General features: G+C 36.1%; 2 protein-coding genes across 3 annotated transcripts; one reads left to right on the forward strand and one right to left on the reverse strand.

The window, feature by feature from the left end:
* Positions 1-534: 534 nt before the first annotated feature.
* Positions 535-1,573, forward strand: LOC111890760 (peroxiredoxin-2). The gene is made up of 3 exons (XM_023886848.3): positions 535-728; positions 1,002-1,081; positions 1,172-1,573. Exons 1-3 carry the CDS (start codon positions 574-576, stop codon positions 1,423-1,425), a joined length of 489 nt encoding a protein of 162 aa, XP_023742616.1. The 5' UTR covers positions 535-573; the 3' UTR covers positions 1,426-1,573.
* Positions 1,574-11,934: 10,361 nt separating this feature from the next.
* LOC111890754 (dihydrolipoyl dehydrogenase 2, chloroplastic) lies at positions 11,935-15,956 on the reverse strand. Of its 2 annotated transcripts, XM_023886841.3 has the most exons (15): positions 15,448-15,956; positions 14,833-14,979; positions 14,615-14,749; positions 14,376-14,493; positions 14,134-14,258; positions 13,928-14,053; positions 13,706-13,849; positions 13,533-13,607; positions 13,375-13,453; positions 13,198-13,298; positions 12,986-13,099; positions 12,798-12,911; positions 12,646-12,717; positions 12,428-12,486; positions 11,935-12,206 (listed from the first exon to the last, which is right to left on the reverse strand). In XM_023886841.3, the coding sequence occupies exons 1-15, from the start codon at positions 15,772-15,774 to the stop codon at positions 12,122-12,124; spliced, it is 1,821 nt and encodes a 606-aa protein (XP_023742609.1). In that variant the 5' UTR covers positions 15,775-15,956; the 3' UTR covers positions 11,935-12,121. The 2 variants fall into 2 exon arrangements, with proteins under 2 accessions (XP_023742609.1, XP_023742610.1); XM_023886842.3 differs by lacking the exon at positions 12,428-12,486 and having other exon boundaries at positions 15,448-15,955.
* Positions 15,957-16,146: the final 190 nt, after the last annotated feature.

Here is a 16,146-nt window from a genome sequence, read left to right on the forward strand (position 1 = left end):
TTTTTTTTTTATATTGAATAATGATAGATTTGTGATGAAATATCATTATTTTTTGCTAAATATCTTTAAGTTTTTTTTGTTGAAATATGATTATTTTTTATTGAAATATCATTAATTTTTGCTGAAATGTTATACATTATTAAATTTTTCGTATTAAAAAACTATTTTTGATTTATAAAATTAGTTTATTTTAATTTTTTAATATCTGCAGCAGTATGCAAATGTTAAAAAAACAAACACGCTTCTTATTACAGTTTGCAGCCTTTTGGTCCATCTCTTCTACTACAGAGGATTGCAGAGATAATCCGTAGACTTCATGAATTACAGAGATCATCCACATACTTCATACATTTTTGCTTCAAAAAATCAATTAGACCTTATTCTTTTAAAATTCCATGAGCCGGGCAACGAATCTTGGTTACTCAGTCAAACTGTATTAAATAAAATTAAGCTGCATAGCCGGACCCCAAAAGTTTTCAACTTTGGTTAATAAATTCCAATAAAATCCGCTCCACTCTACCCCTTAAATTCATCAGCCGCTGATCACCGTTCAATCGAATCATTCTTGCTGAAATGGCTCCGATTGCTGTTGGTGACACGATCCCCGACGGGACTCTTGCCTACTTCGATGAGCAAGATCAGATGCAACAGGTTTCCGTCCACTCTCTCGCCGCCGGCAAAAAGGTCGTTCTCTTTGGCGTCCCCGGCGCCTTCACTCCAACTTGCAGGTATCCTGAATTCCATTTTGCCCATTCTCTAATGAAACTTCAGTTGTTCATAAGCTTGATTCTTAGCAATTGGAGAAAGCATTGATGATTTTATATCTAAATCATATATATCTCGTATCGATTTCAAATTTAGGGCTTTACTAAATGAATCCCTAATAGAATAGGCCTGTTGATGATAAATTTATATGATTTGCGTAATTTGTCCTCTTAAATGTCGAATTTGATCTTCTTCTTAGTTCATCAAAATTGTAATCGTTTATTTGGTTAGAACAGTATGAAGCATGTTCCTGGCTTCATTGAGAAATCCGATGAGCTTAAATCAAAAGGCGTAGAGGAGCTTCTGTTGATCAGCGGTAAACCATAAGTGTGAATTTAGTGTCTGTTCTTTGTTTTCGAATTGTTAATTACGGAAGTAATCTTCTTGGTTTCATTTTCATTTGCAGTAAACGATCCTTTTGTGATGAAGGCATGGAAGAAGTCATACCCAGAGACAAAGAACGTGAAGTTTCTTGCTGATGGAGCTGCGAAATACACTTACGCACTTGGGTTGGAGCTTGATCTTTCAGAGAAAGGGCTTGGGGTTCGTTCACGAAGGTTTGCGTTGTTGGTGGATAACTTGAAGGTGGTGGCTGCAAACATTGAATCCGGTGGTGAATTCACAGTGTCCAGTGCAGATGATATCTTAGCTGCTCTGTAAATCTGTAATGTGTCAAAACTTTCTCTCTTAATGTTTTCCTCTTCATTGAGTAAGTATCTTCTCTAATACTTGTAGAAGAGAATTAAAAGATGACTATGTATGAGGTGCGTTTTATTTTAAATAAACGGGATTCAGATTTACACTTTTATTTCATTTTGTAAAGTATAAATTTTGCTGCTCTTCTACTCTCAATCTCTAACTGAACATAGAATCCCATTATACTAATCATATACACCAAAATGGTGTTAAAATGATGATGGATTGAATCATACTCGTGAGGATTTGATGTTTTGTATTTATTATACTAATACTTTATGTGTTAGTATACTTGTGTAGTTATATTGAAGTTGTATGGGATTTGATTTATCGTGTTATTATAGTAGTTCTTAGGATATTTTAGTTGTATAGTTATATTAGAAATATAATAATGATTAGTTGTAATATGTTGAAATTAGTCATTATGTTTTGAATTTATTTATAGTTATTGTAACATAATATGATGTAAAAGAAATTGGTAAAAACCTTTAAAAATAAATGTTTGTTTTTTGACAATTTATATAAGTTATAAAAAGAACAAGATACGAATATAGTTTTTTAACTCACAAATTCACAGCAACACCAAAAGCAGAGAGGAAAGAAGAGAAAAGAAATGGTTTTCTCCTTTTTCGGATTTCTTGAGACCGATATAGTGTTTCTTCATTTCTAGGGGATCCAACGGTTTGTTTTCTTTGATTTTTGAACATTGAGACCTTCATATCGTCCGCTTGAATTTTTGAGATCAACTCCAGTGACTCGTGAAACGTTGCTAGTATTTGCTGTTGGAAATTAGCAACATATTTGGTGATGTTACTCTTTGCCTTTTGTTTTTTGAGATCAACTCCAGAGACTTGAGAAACGTTGCTATTATTTGCTGCTGGAAATTAGCAACATATCTGGTGATAATCCTCTTTGCCTTTTGTTTATTTGATTTCATACAAAGTAATTTGTTTATTTACTCTTGTTTTGATGGGGTTTTCACACTAAAACTTTGGCGTCTCATATTGATTGATTACTTACTGTTTTAGGCTAATTATAAGGTCATACAAATTTCATTAGGACTAGTTTTGTTGCAATTGAAAAATAAATTATTTGTTTGCATCCGCAAAGGACAAAGGTTCATTTGAGTCGAGAAAGGTTAGCAAAATGAAGCTTATTTTCGCCGTGTTATTTATTGTTGTAGTTTGGTTTTCTCATAATATTGATATCAGAGCTTTGGTTTTTGTTATTGGGTTATTTGTTTGAACAATGGAAGCTAATACAAGTAGGATTGTCAATTTGAATGGTTCTAATTATCATGTTTGGAAAAGCAAGATGGAAGGCATTCTTTATGTGAAGGATTATTATTTGCCCGTATTTAGTACCGACAAACCTAGGGATAAAACAGATGCAAAGTGGAATATTTTGCATATAAAGGTTTGTAGATAAATTCAACAATGGGTTGATGATAATGTTTTGAACCATATTAGCACGAAGACTTATGCTCGTACTTTGTGGAACAAGCTTGAGCATTTGTATGCTCAGAAGGCTGGGAACAATAAGTTGTTATTAGCTAAACAGTTGATTGGCTTGAAGTCCCATGATGGTGTTGGGTTTATATTCAAAAATAATATAATTATAGTGTCAAAACTATGAGGTTAGCAACAGAAGCATTTTAAAAGAATATAAATAAAACTATGTTATACCCACCAAGGATCTTTTTGCAAAACATGGAAAGATTAAAACTCAACCATATGGAAAAAACAACTATAACATTTGAAGACTTTGATTTTTCTCAGGAGATTGGAAGTTGATGAAGATGGCAAAGACTTCAAAGTAGAAGCTCTCTATAATGTATCCACCAAGTAAGGATAAACCACTTTGAGATGTTAGTCTTCACTTGTAATTAGTTGTTCTTAAGCCTTAAAAGACATATATCAAATAAGTTTTAAGGAGAAGCAACTAGTAAGCCCTTAAACTCGACACTACACAGTGCAAGAGAGGAGATGGGAGAGCACCAAGTTGCTCTCGATTTTGGGAGAGAAAAGAAGAGAAGAAAGAGTGAAAAAAAAACTAGTTGGTTTTTGTCATTAACTTTTCTTTTATATACTACCTAACATCTAAGAAGGATCATACCATCTTTAAATGCAAGATTAATACAAAGGCATGGGTGAATCACAAAGTCAAACAAGCAACCATCGCCCTCCTTCATGGAGTTTACGGTTTACGGCTTGAAGGAGGTGATGAGAAGGCTAATGTGTTTTCCACTCAATCTTCCAAGTTCCAACTAACTAGTTACATGTAGCAACTAGATGATTGCTCAAAGTGTCCAAATAAATGTACATAACATATATATCCATACCATATGAATATAAATAACTTTGATTTTATTTTATTGTTATTTCCACGAACAATAATTCCCAGTTGGTTGTTGAAATATTATTTTCATAAAATAATAATTTTCCAATTAAATACAAGTGTTGATTATATTTATTAATAATCAAATTACTCTAATAAATAATTAATAAGTAGTAACTTCTTATAAGGTGTGACCGTATATGATCATAAGTCATTAGCAAAATATCATTTTATAATGACTCTTGGGCATACATATGTTTCAATCTCTCACTTGCACGACTCATCATAGGTTGATATAGACGGTGGTGAACTGTAACACCCGAAAACCAGAAGGCCAAATGAAGAAAGAAAATCTCCAAACAAGAAGGCGACTCGTCGAGTTCAAGGGTGAGAACTCGACGAGTAGGAAGGTTGCCCCGCGTGTTTTTGGAAGACCAACTCGATGAGTTGGAGAGGACCAACTCGACGAGTTGGACTAGGTTTGGGAAACCCTAAATCCGGGATTTTGCACCCTATTTAAGCATCCTAATCCCCACTTTCTGACCCCATTTCCAGCCTCCAAGTCCCAAACCCTAGTTTCAGAAACCTTAATGCATTTGTGAGCTTGTGAGCCATTTTTGAGTGAACTTTGTGTGTTTTGAAGCTTGTGGAAGAAGAAGAAGCTAGAGGATTCAAGGAGAAGATAGTAGATCCATAGACTTCCTTTCATCCTCATCATTTTCTGGTAATCAAGTCTCTAACTTGCTTAGTAGTTTCTTATATCTCCTTATTTTCACTTTATTGGGTTTTTGGTCTAAGAAGCTTGATCCTTGGGATATGGACGACCCAAGTAAGTATACCTTCAGATCAAGGATTATAGAGGGCTTTCATGGCATAAAGGTGCAAACTTTATGGCCATTGAAGCCCCATGTAAGACATAGGATGTCATTTTGGCCTTTTAAGCTCCAAAAGGCCATGCATGGAGTGAAACATGGAAGCTTGACGTGTACATGTAGTGTTTAGGGTCTAGATCTCTGCTTGTAAGCTTTAGTTTGGAGTATGGATGGCTTGTGGACCAAGATCTAGGTCCTAAGGAGTTAGGGTTTGAGCTAAACCCATTAAGAAAAGGTATTAACGGGTAAAATTGGAAAGTTTACCCTTAAAAGGACATTTCCGGTGTATAGGTGGAGTATGGAGCTTAGATCTAAAGAATAGAGGCTTAATTCGTTAAGAAGGGCTTAACAGACTGAGGAACTCGACGAGTCCATATAGGAACTCGACGAGTTGGGTTGGAAGTTGCCCGATTCTGATGAAAGAGGAGGCAACTCGTCGAGTTGCTGGAAAACTCGACGAGTTGGGTCGGGATTTCACAATTTGTGGATATGGAGAACCCGACGAGTTTGGGGTAGACTCGACTAGTTGGTTCGAGATATCGTGTTCTATGATTTGTGGAAACTCGCCGAGTCGAAGGATGACTCGACGAGTTGAGTCAACTCGAGCGTTGGATTTGACTTTGACCGGAATGTTGACTTTGACCTTGACTTTGACTTTGACCAAGGTTGACCCTTGAGGGGTTATGAAGCATAGATTGGTTACTAAGGGTTGTGATATGCAGGGATTGTGTAGAGCCGATCGCGAGGCAGAGACGTTCAGCTATCATCCGACATTGAGGTAAGTTTCCTCCTGTAGGAACGGGTCGAAGGCAATAATGCCGACCTATATGTATGATTATATGTTATGTGTGTTGATTAGTAGCTAAGTGTGGGTAGGGCCCATAACTTAGCATTATTTGGTATGGATAAGTATTGATAGATTTATATATGTCAGGTGGTACCCGAAGAATGTTTATATGTATGTTTCTGGACTACGATTCGATGTCGGGTGGTACCTGAGGAACGTATGCATGTTAAGTTATACTTGTTGTTTGCGTGATACTTGTATGTGCCTGGTAGGGAGATGAGTGTGGGTGGGGGCCCGTATCTCATCACTAGCTAAGTATGTGTAACGCCCCATTTTCTGGTATGTAATTTAAATAAGTATTTTCAATTCTTAAGGGGTACTCGACGAGTCTGTAGCCCGACTCGTCGAGTAGAGACGGGATGATCACACAAACTGAGTTGGCTACTCGACGAGTCCATAAGTTGGGACTCGTCGAGTCCGCATGTCTGGATGAAGCCCTAATTTTAAGGGTCTGCACCCTATTTAAACACATTTATGCACCCCAGCCTCGCCTCCATCACCCTCAGAACATTTCTTATCAAACCCTAGCCTCCTTAAAGAGCGTGTGAGTGATTATTGCCTTGTAAAGGAACTTTTGGTGCATTTTGGAGCAAGTAGAAGAAGGAGAAGGTTGAAGAGTTCAATGAAGAATAAGTAGATCCGAAACACACTCCTTTGTAGTCATCTTTTCTGGTAATAAAGTCTCCATCTTGCTTATTAATCTAATAGATCTAGTTTGTCCCCAAATTTTTGATATTAAGCTCAAAAACCCCAAGTCCTTTGTAATAAAGCCTTATGATCAAGTTATACTTCAGATCTAGCCTCTCTTGAACTCCAGGAGCTCATTATAGCCACCTTTATGCAATCTTGGCCTTGTTCTAAACCCTAAGTGCTTAGTATTTGATGATTTTGGGTATTTTAGCCTCATACCCTTGTGCATGCACGTAAAGTTGGAAACTTTACGTGTAAAACCAGTCCTAAGAGCTCAGATCTATGTTATGGAGGCACTGAAATCGATTAGAATCGACTGTATAGTAATAGCATGCTTGGGACTCGACGAGTTGTTCTTCAGACTCGACGAGTCACAGACTGGACGTGTTCATATGTTAAAGGAGAACTCGACGAGTTGTTCATACAACTCGGCGAGTCGGATGAAGTTAGACTCGATGTTAGCATCGAGGAAGAACTCGTCGAGTCTTTTCCAAACTCGACGAGTAGAAGCGGGTAGAGGGCTAGAATGGATGATAGGGACTCGGCGAGTTGACGGCCCAACTCGGTGAGTCCGGTCAACAGGAAGTTGACTTTGACCAGGAAGTTGACTTTGACCTGCTCAGGGGTAAATAGTGATTTTATCCTGAGATTAGTTATCAGTATTTGATTTAGTGTTTATGGTATTTGTAGTCGGAGAGTTCCGGAGCAGCGGTAAGGCAGTTTCAGATTTAGCATCTCGGCAGCCAGCGTTACGAGGTGAGTTTCCTTCCAATAGGAACGTTTCTACGGCCACAATGCCGACCCGTCTAGTTAGCAGTAGTCCCGGACTTCGGTCCGATGCGGTAGTTCAGTGTGCTTGATGTCTTTGTGATTCAAGCATATATTTGTGTTATGTGTTCCGGACTTGAGTCTGATGCAGTATGCAATATATGTGTTTATGCTAGTAGTTATGAGTATGCTATGCTATGTTTAGTCAGTTTCCGGACTTTGGTCTGATGCAGAGGGCAAGGCCCTGGTTAGTTCCGGACTCTGGTCCGATGCAGTTTCTGGACTTCGGTCTGATGTAGAGGGCAAGGCCCTGGTTAGTTCCGGACTTCGGTCCGATGCAATTTCTGGACTTCGGTCCGATGCAGAAGGCAAGGCCCTAGTTAGTTACGGACTCCGGTCCGATGCAGTGGGCAAGGCTCAATATGTGTTTGTATGTTGTTGTATGGTATGTGGTAGTTTGGGGGAGCTCACTAAGCTTCGTGCTTACAGTTTTAGTTTTGGTTTCAGGTACTTCCGCTAGCAGAGAGAAGAGCTCGGGTTATGACATCGCACCCACCACAACTTCAGTTTTATCCTGGGAGTTTTATTCAGACATTTTGTTATGATTGATACAATTTTGTTTTGACACCGTTACTATGACTTTTGAGTACTCATTTCATGGTTCTTGTTATATATGATATTGGATGATGTGATTTTTAGTAATATTAAAATAAAAATTTTTGGTTCGTATTTTGGGTTGTTTCAGTATGGACGGGGTTCCATATCTCATCATTAGCTTCGTGCTTACAGTTTCAGTTTTGGTTTCAGGTACTTCCGCTAGCAGAGGGAAGAGCTCGGGTTGATGGCATCGCACCCACCACAGCTTCAGTTTTATCCTGGGAGTTTTATTCAGACATGTTGTTATGACTGATACAGTTTTGTTTTGACACCGTTACTATGACTTTTGAGTACTCATTCCATGCTTCTTGTTATATATGATATTGGATGATGTGATTTTTAGTAATATTAAAACAAAAATTTTTGGTTCGTATTTTGGGTTGTTTCAGTATGGACGGGTTCCTTATCTCATCATTAGCAGAGTAGGGGCGGGGCCCAAGATAGGCGAGGCCTTAGACTAGAAGAGGTAGTGTTGTGTATGATTCTTTATGTACTAGCATGATTATATGTTATTGTTTGTATGTGCATAGCGGGCGGGGCCCAGAGACAGGCGGGGCCTGGTAGAAACACATATGTATACCGAGCGGGGCTCGATGCCAGGCGGGGCCTGATGTCAGACTCTTTCCGATGTCGGGCGGGGCCCGAGGAAAGGTCGGGGGCCTAGTTCATGTGCTTATGTGATTATGTGTATGGTATGTGGTAGCTTGGGGAGACTCACTAAGCTTCGTGTTTACTGTTATCAGTTTTGGTTTCAGATACTCCAGTTAACAATAGAGGTGGCAATCGTGTCGTGTCGTGTCGGGTTCGTGTCGTGTCGAAACACTAAACGGGTTGAAAGTGCTTGACCCTAACCCGACCCATTTAATTAACGTGTCGTGTCGTGTCAACCCGTTTATTTTCGTGTCGAGTTCGTGTCGGGTTTCGGGTTAGGGCTATACCTCGAAATATGTCGTGTCATGTGAGGTTAAAAGATTGAGCATGTTGGAAGAGTAGGAGTTGGGTAGGCGGAAAGGAAAAACTAATAGTTTGGAGGCAGAATGGATGAAGTCATAGGAAGTTCAGATGATAAAATTAAAAGAATGGGAGTTGGGGAGGCGGATGACAAAGGTCATGAGGATGCGATAGTGGTGAAAGAGAGTGGGTAGTTTAGGAGAGAATGGAAAAATTGAAATGAAGTCTTGATATAAACGGCTAAGTCATTTCAACATTATAAAACAATTCAATTCGAAGGCTATCTTTTACTTATGGTTTTGATTTGGTATCTTTCTAGTTTATTTAAATAATTCAAAATACTTGCATATGAATAAACGGGTCATTTTCGAGTCATATTCGAGTTGAAATTCTCAACCCTAACCTTACCCATTTAATTTTCGTGTCGTGTCGTGTCAACCCGTTTATTTAAACGGGTTGAAATATCTTACCCAAACCCGTTTATTTCGTGTCGGGTTCGTGTCGGGTTTCGTGTCGTGTCAATTTTTGCCACCTCTAGTTAACAAGGGGAAGAGCTTGGGATGACTGCAGTGCACACACCATTTTTTTAGCCTGGGATGTTTTTACTCTGATATGTGGACGTGTGTTTTGATACGATACTTTGATTTGATACGATGACTTATGTTTTTGGATGAAATGAATTTGGAAACTATGGTTTAATTAATAAGTAAAATGAAAGTTTTGGACTGTATTTTTGGGATGTTACATGAACGTCTAACAACATTTCATTTCCCCCTATAGCATACAATGAAGAATGTTATTCATCAACATCCAATTCCCAAAGCTCAAAACTACAATTGATGTATAAGGTAAGTTTATCAGTTATTCCTTTATTACAGACATCCTGTTAAACACGAGACTTAGATCACAATCAATCCCATTTGGTGTTCAACTTTGGGTAATGTGCATTAGATGTCTAGCTCTCAACACATAAGAGAAACAAATCCAATATTGGCTACATAAGCCTCTTATATAGTTCATGTAATACCTGATAATAGCCTTTAACTGCCTATTTAAAGATCAACATTTGACCACATCAAATTATAGTTCATTCCGTACACTTAAGTCCCATTATTATTCTCATGTATTAAGGATACAAAGATAGTAACTTTTATCAAGTATCAATGGGTGATCTTGATGCGATTCATGTCCAATACTTATTCTCTGATAAGTACCTATGAATCTTGGTTACAAATTGGATTAAGGTGTCTAAGTCCATAACTAAATTGGTATAAACTTGTAATTAGAAGCAAAATCCTTTTTGGGTCGCTCTCATAACTAGAAACTGATTAGAATGACAATTTAAGAGAGAGAGAGAGAGAGAGAGAGAGAAAAAAAATTATTAGTTTATTATATGATTAATAAAGTAATTGGAAATAGATTAAATTAATTAATAATTTATCATAATTAATTTGGAGTTAATTTTTGATCAACTGGAATTAATTAGAAATGCAAGGATTGTTTGGTCATTGCTTAATAGTTGAGCAAAAAAGAGATTCTAGAAACCTCCACAGCTTTGACGATTTTGGATGTCTTTGATGGCAATCTAGAATGCTCTAATTAATAAGGAAAATAGATAATTACCAGGATTTGAAATAATATTATTTTATTTTCAAATCTAGGGTTTCTAAGGTTTTTTAGCAATTATATAAAGGGTCATAGGGCTTGTAATTTTCGGCCACCGGTACAAAAGAAATTGCACATAAACAGTAAGAAACACAACACCAAATCAATTTCAGAAATCTTTCCAAAAATTCGACTCAAATATTTAGAGATTTTAGAAATTACAGAAAGTTTTTTAGTTGCCATTAGTGTGATGTGGTTCTGTCTCTTCGGATCCTTGTTTTCTCCCCAAACAGAGGAGAAATCAGACCTCGGGACTTGATCGAACTTACCCAAATCAGTTGAACTGTGAAGAGAAATCAGAAATCGAAATATCCATTATCCAATAATGTCTTTTCTATTGTAATGGAACTCCTATAGGTAAAAATCAAACTCCTGACAAAAACCACAAAATCAAATTAAGATATGATGATTGATGGCAATAGTTCAGAAAGAAATTAGTATTAGATTAAGAAAAACAAAACTTATCCAAATCAGTTGAAGAGTAATCAGAAATCGAAAAATCCAACAAGTCCTTTCTACTTTCGTCGCCCTTTGGAGGTTTGCTTCAGGTTAAACAAAATTAAATTGGAAATCAAACTTCAACTTGCACACAAATCTTAAATCGCAATACTATGAGATTATCGATTAAGTGCAACATGTTTATATGAAGAAGATGAATGAGAATAAAGAACAAAAATCAGATGTAGAATGATAGTAAACAGAATCATTGAATCAGATCAATCGATTTAAGTGTTTTTTAACCACAAAAATGTTTATGGAAAAAGTGTTTATTGGCTTTTTAAGCTATGAATCACTAACTTTTTAAAACCTTCATATATTGTCTTGCAAAAAGCCAATTGAAAATCATTTTTTTAAGAAGCCAAACATTTTTTTAACATATTGAATTTTTGAAAAAATCAATAAGTTAATATGTCATTTTAAAAAGTATTCCCAAACACCCACTTAGACTTTAGATCCGGCTCCTTTATCTCTACGAACTCGTACGTTTTTCTAGGGGGCGATTGGGTTTTACCGATTTGGCGATTGCAATTCTCAAAGGGCTTCAATTGTTTGGCGCTCACCAGTCACGCCTTCGTTCTTGCCTCCACACAATTGTCTGAACTTCTTGACCATGGACTAAACTTTTGGGCCAACATAATATACATAGTTCTTAATGGACTAAACTTATGCCCCCCTAATATGTTGCCCTGGGCATTTGGTCAAATGCCTGATTATAATATTATTGTATATCTTTAGGTCATTGGAATAAATTATTTCCATTAATCTTTAGTAAACAAAAATCTTTTATCACAGTTCTACAATGGTTAACATTTTCAAAACTTTTTTTATTAACCAATTCATCTTTTATCTATCTTAAAACTTTTATAAAGCCCCTCATAAAATTTATCATTGCCTTAACATATCATATTTCGGCAAACATAAAAGATGGTAAAATTTTCAGTATATAGTTATGAAAACAAGAAACAATAAAATACCATGCGACCTCAATGTTATAGAATATTTTAAAATTTGTTTTATTTTGAATTTTTTTGACAAATTACTTTTAAATAACATATTCTCTTTTCCTTGTCCGGACTATAAATTAAACGAATTGTATGTGAAGCTTTGATACATGAATCAACTATGATAAGTTCCCAAGTATATAAATCACAATAATCATAATCTAAAATTCTAAATAAACAACAGTTGATACTACATCCTCTTTCTTTAATAATTGATTATTTAAAATCCCATCTTAAACTCATATGTTTGTCATTTCTCTATCCCTCTCTTATTCCAAAATCCAGAATTTTCAAACAAAAATCGAAAATTTTCAATCACTCGATACATAATTAGCATGTGCTCCAGAAAAATATGCCTTGGTGCATCATCATTAAGAAAGATCCACAGCTTCTTGACCCTCAACAAGCTTAGACCGGAACTGGTTCAGCAACCGCACTAGAAACCTCGTTTTTAACCTGCACAATAACAAAACAAAAAATGCGTATCGTTTCTAAGCTGAAAAGTTAGCTGCTAGCTGATATCGTAATAGATAACAAACGTAAAATGACATAAAAGGATATATTTGGATTTTGGAAAACTTGTGGAAGGGTATATTTGGAAAAGTTATGGAAAAATCCCCATGGGTATTATCTTGATTCAAGAGGTGTGTTATTTGTTGGTCTTATTATATTTATACCATTTTAAAACGAGTGAGAATGTGAGTTGAGGAGGAAGTAATGAGGCTTTCCCTCTTACCTGCAATTTGTACATGAACAAACATAAGGTTTGTCACGTAAGACATGACATAACAGGTTGTACTGTGTTTGACATGCACTGGAACTAATGTCAGACTTCCTATTGTTTCTCTAATGTTGTTTAAGACATTTCTTGGACCTAAAATGCTTAATTGATTACCTTGGCTGATTTGAATAGTTCATCGATCACTTCAGACAAGGTTGGATGGGCATGAACAGCATATTTGATATCCTGCATCATTCCATTCCAATGTTATGAATAATGATAAATGGTAAATAAATAATGATGATAAATGGTAAATAAATTCAAACCTGGATACGTGTTCCAAGAGCAATAGCATTTGATGCTTCATGAATAAGGTCTGCAGCATGCATTCCAAATATATGAACTCCAAGAATCTCTCCATTATCAGGTCTATAAATCATCTGCACACACAAAACCCAAAAACATAATGAGTAAACTTACAATAAGTTTTTTTTTTTTAAATGCATAAAATAACCTTAGCAATCCCTTCTCCTTCATTTTCAGCAAGGGCTTTAGTGTTAGCCTTGAAGCTAGTTTTGGCAATACTGATTTCAAATCCTTCCTTCTCAGCTTTTTCTCTTGCTTGTGGCTGCAGGGTTATAACAAAAAAAAAAATTAACTTCTCATATATTTTTATTTTTTTTATAAAGAAATCTAAAAATAATACAAAAATGAAAAAGAACATACCTCTGTTAACCCAACCATACTGATTTCAGGATGGGTGAAACATGCAGCAGGGATGCTTAGATGATTTAGGACATGGTCTTTCCCAGAAACTTGCTCAACAACTATGTTAAGGGTACAATTGTCAATTCACACACGTAGCAGATAAATCATACAACTAAAAGTAAACAATATCTTTACCTGAAATCCCCTGTGCACTTGCTGCATGAGCAAGCATCATCTTTCCATTAGCATCACCAATGCAATACAAATGAGGGACCTGAACAACAATAACATAAAGTAAATGAAAACAAAAAAAAAAAAAAAAAAGGTAAAGATAGATAGAGAATGTCAATTACCAATTCGCCCTTGGAATCAATAACTCGCATGCGCTCATCAACAGGAATAAAACCACGTTGCGTTTCTACATTTACCTATAACAAGAGAAACCAAATAATAATAATAATAATCTTTAAATCTTTGATTTTACACATAAGATCTTTAGATGTATAGTATTGTTAGATTCACATACATTCTCCAAACCAAGCCCATTTGTGAATGGTGCTCTTCCAGTTGCAATGAGAGCAGCATCTACTTCCAATGTATCTTTTGGTTCCTTTGTTTTCGCATCAATAAGCTCAATTGTTACAGGTTTACCATCTTTAGCTGGAGTTATCTGTCAATACACAAAATAATAACTCAACAAACATGAACATTAATCCAACAGAAAAAAAAGGGTTAAAAGTTTATGAACCTTGGTTGCAAATACACCAGTATGATAGTCGATCTTTCGAGGATTTATGAGAACCCTTTGAGCTAATTTCCCAATTTCAGGGTCAAATCCAGGCATTAACTGATCTAAAGCTTCTACAAATGTCACCTGTGAGACAAAAACTCATAATCAGAAGCTTCATCATATAAATAATGTTTATATGTTCAAAAAGGATTAGTAATACTTACCTCACTTCCAAGTGCTGTATACACATCACTGAATTCAAGACCAATGTAACCACTTCCTACAATAACTATCCATTCTGGTACTGTTTCTAGTTTTAGTGCATGATCACTTGTTATGACAGTTTTACCTGTAGTAGTAAATATTATGAAAGTAATCAAGTATTAATACTATTTTCACTTTCAAATGTTTTTTCCTTTTAAACCATTATTATAGAAAAAAGGTTCTGTAAGAAACAAGCACTTACCATCAACTTCAACTCCCTTAGGGACAAATGGAACTGATCCAGTAGCTATAATTATGTTTTTTGCAGTAATAACTGTCTCAGTGCCACCAATTGTTCCATATTTCACCTTCTGTGGACCCTGTAAATATGTTCATAACAAATTGATCATATGGTGTTTGTATATTGCTTATATCTAATCATCTAGTGCAGATAATAAGAAAAAGGAGAACTTTTCAAAAAGAAAGAAATTTATGACATACCACAACAGAGCCAAAACCTGTCAATATGTCTACACCAAGAGATTTCATAGAATTGGTTAAATTGTTTCGAATTTTTGTGGCAAGATTTTGAGCATGATCAGCTACACCCTGTCTGTCATAACCAGCAGCTGCAACCTGCAAATATGAATTATTACAAATTAGTAAATTATAGAAATATTTAAGGACTGATTCTTATATTTTTTGAGTAATGGATATACCTGTAAACCAAAAGACTTCATATGGTGTTCATTTTGAAGCTCCCTCATACGACCACTGACAGCAAGAAGAGCTTTTGAAGGAACACAACCACGATTGACACATGTTCCACCAACTACATCACCTTCGATGATGGCAGTTTTCAGACCCTGCAGATGTCAAATTCAAGTTTAGGAAGATGAAAATAACACAACTTCTTGATATATGGTAAAAAACATCAAAAGCTATTCGTATATCCCTTTCATTGCTTTGTAAACCATACAAATCAACACTGAAAAGTATCTGTGATGTGATAATGAATAACAGAGCCACGTTTTCTAACAGAGTTATATGAAGCACAATAGATGCGCATAAAATTTCTACTTAGATAGGTTCAGTCAATATAGTTCTTTACTATTCATGAGATGTGCACACGAACAGTATTCACAAACTTGAAAAATTCCTATACTAAATCACTATATTGCGCAGAACAGGACAAATTCATGCAAGGAGATTCTGAAAATCGAGTTTCTTGCTTCAACAATGGAAATGTTTAATTGTTGCTAAATGTGCAATCGATAAACTTAAATAATTGAAAGAATAAACAAGCAGGAAGGAAAACCCGTCGCTTGCATTACCTTCTCAACAGCGTGAAGAGCGGCTCCATGACCACCAACACCAGCTCCAATAATTACAAGATCATAGTCAAAACCCTTAGAAGAATTTCCGTTGGTGGACAAGGAAGCCGAAATCTTAGTCTTGGGACGCAATTGCTTGAATAGAAGTGCATTGTTAGAGGACTTGCATCCAGAGAAAGCTTCTCTTCTGAGGCCACAGAACCGGAGCTGGCTTGGCGTAGCGGTGTTGCTGAAGAAGAGGTCGGAAGCGGCGGAGTTTGCTCCACCGTTGGATCTGACAGTGATCGGAGAAGACGAAGAAAGTGAAAGAGAGATTGAAGATTGCATTTTGAACAAGAATCGGAAAGCAGAGAGAGATAGAGAGAGGCTTAGATTTTACAGAAAAAGGAAGGGAAGGAGGGAGGGATGTATATATGGCGAAATGGGGGAGCTTCGAGAGGTCCGTTGGAAGGGGCGGAGTTAACAAAGGGGAGGAGAGTGTTTGCTCAGCTTGGACTCCGGTCGTTAGGATGAGTTGGAGAAGTTGAACAGCGTCTAAGGTTTTTTTTTTTTTTTTTTTTTTTTTTTTTTTTTTTTTTTTTTTTTTTTTAATAAAAGTAATTACAAATAATTTGGTTTATTTGTACAATACTAAGAGAATGCCTGTATGTATAGAAAATCAATATGTATTTTTATCTTTTACATTTCATATATTTGGTT

Source organism: Lactuca sativa, chromosome 5 (genome assembly GCF_002870075.4).
Source record: "Lactuca sativa cultivar Salinas chromosome 5, Lsat_Salinas_v11, whole genome shotgun sequence".
Taxonomy (NCBI): domain Eukaryota; kingdom Viridiplantae; phylum Streptophyta; class Magnoliopsida; order Asterales; family Asteraceae; genus Lactuca; species Lactuca sativa.

What these genes read in the sequence shown, in the direction of transcription:
- LOC111890760 (XM_023886848.3), top strand. Translation starts at nt 574, where the DNA reads ATGGCTCCGATTGCTGTTGGTGACACGATCCCCGACGGGACTCTTGCC. An exon ending in GCCTTCACTCCAACTTGCAG is followed by an intron (nt 729 to 1,001) that starts GTATCCTGAATT and finishes TGGTTAGAACAG; the next exon opens with TATGAAGCATGTTCCTGGCT. An exon ending in GGAGCTTCTGTTGATCAGCG is followed by an intron (nt 1,082 to 1,171) that starts GTAAACCATAAG and finishes TTTCATTTGCAG; the next exon opens with TAAACGATCCTTTTGTGATG.
- LOC111890754 (XM_023886841.3), bottom strand. Translation starts at nt 15,774, where the DNA reads ATGCAATCTTCAATCTCTCTTTCACTTTCTTCGTCTTCTCCGATCACT. An exon ending in AAGGAGAAGGGATTGCTAAG is followed by an intron (nt 12,912 to 12,985) that starts GTTATTTTATGC and finishes TTGTGTGTGCAG; the next exon opens with ATGATTTATAGACCTGATAA. An exon ending in CTCTTGGAACACGTATCCAG is followed by an intron (nt 12,718 to 12,797) that starts GTTTGAATTTAT and finishes GGAATGATGCAG; the next exon opens with GATATCAAATATGCTGTTCA.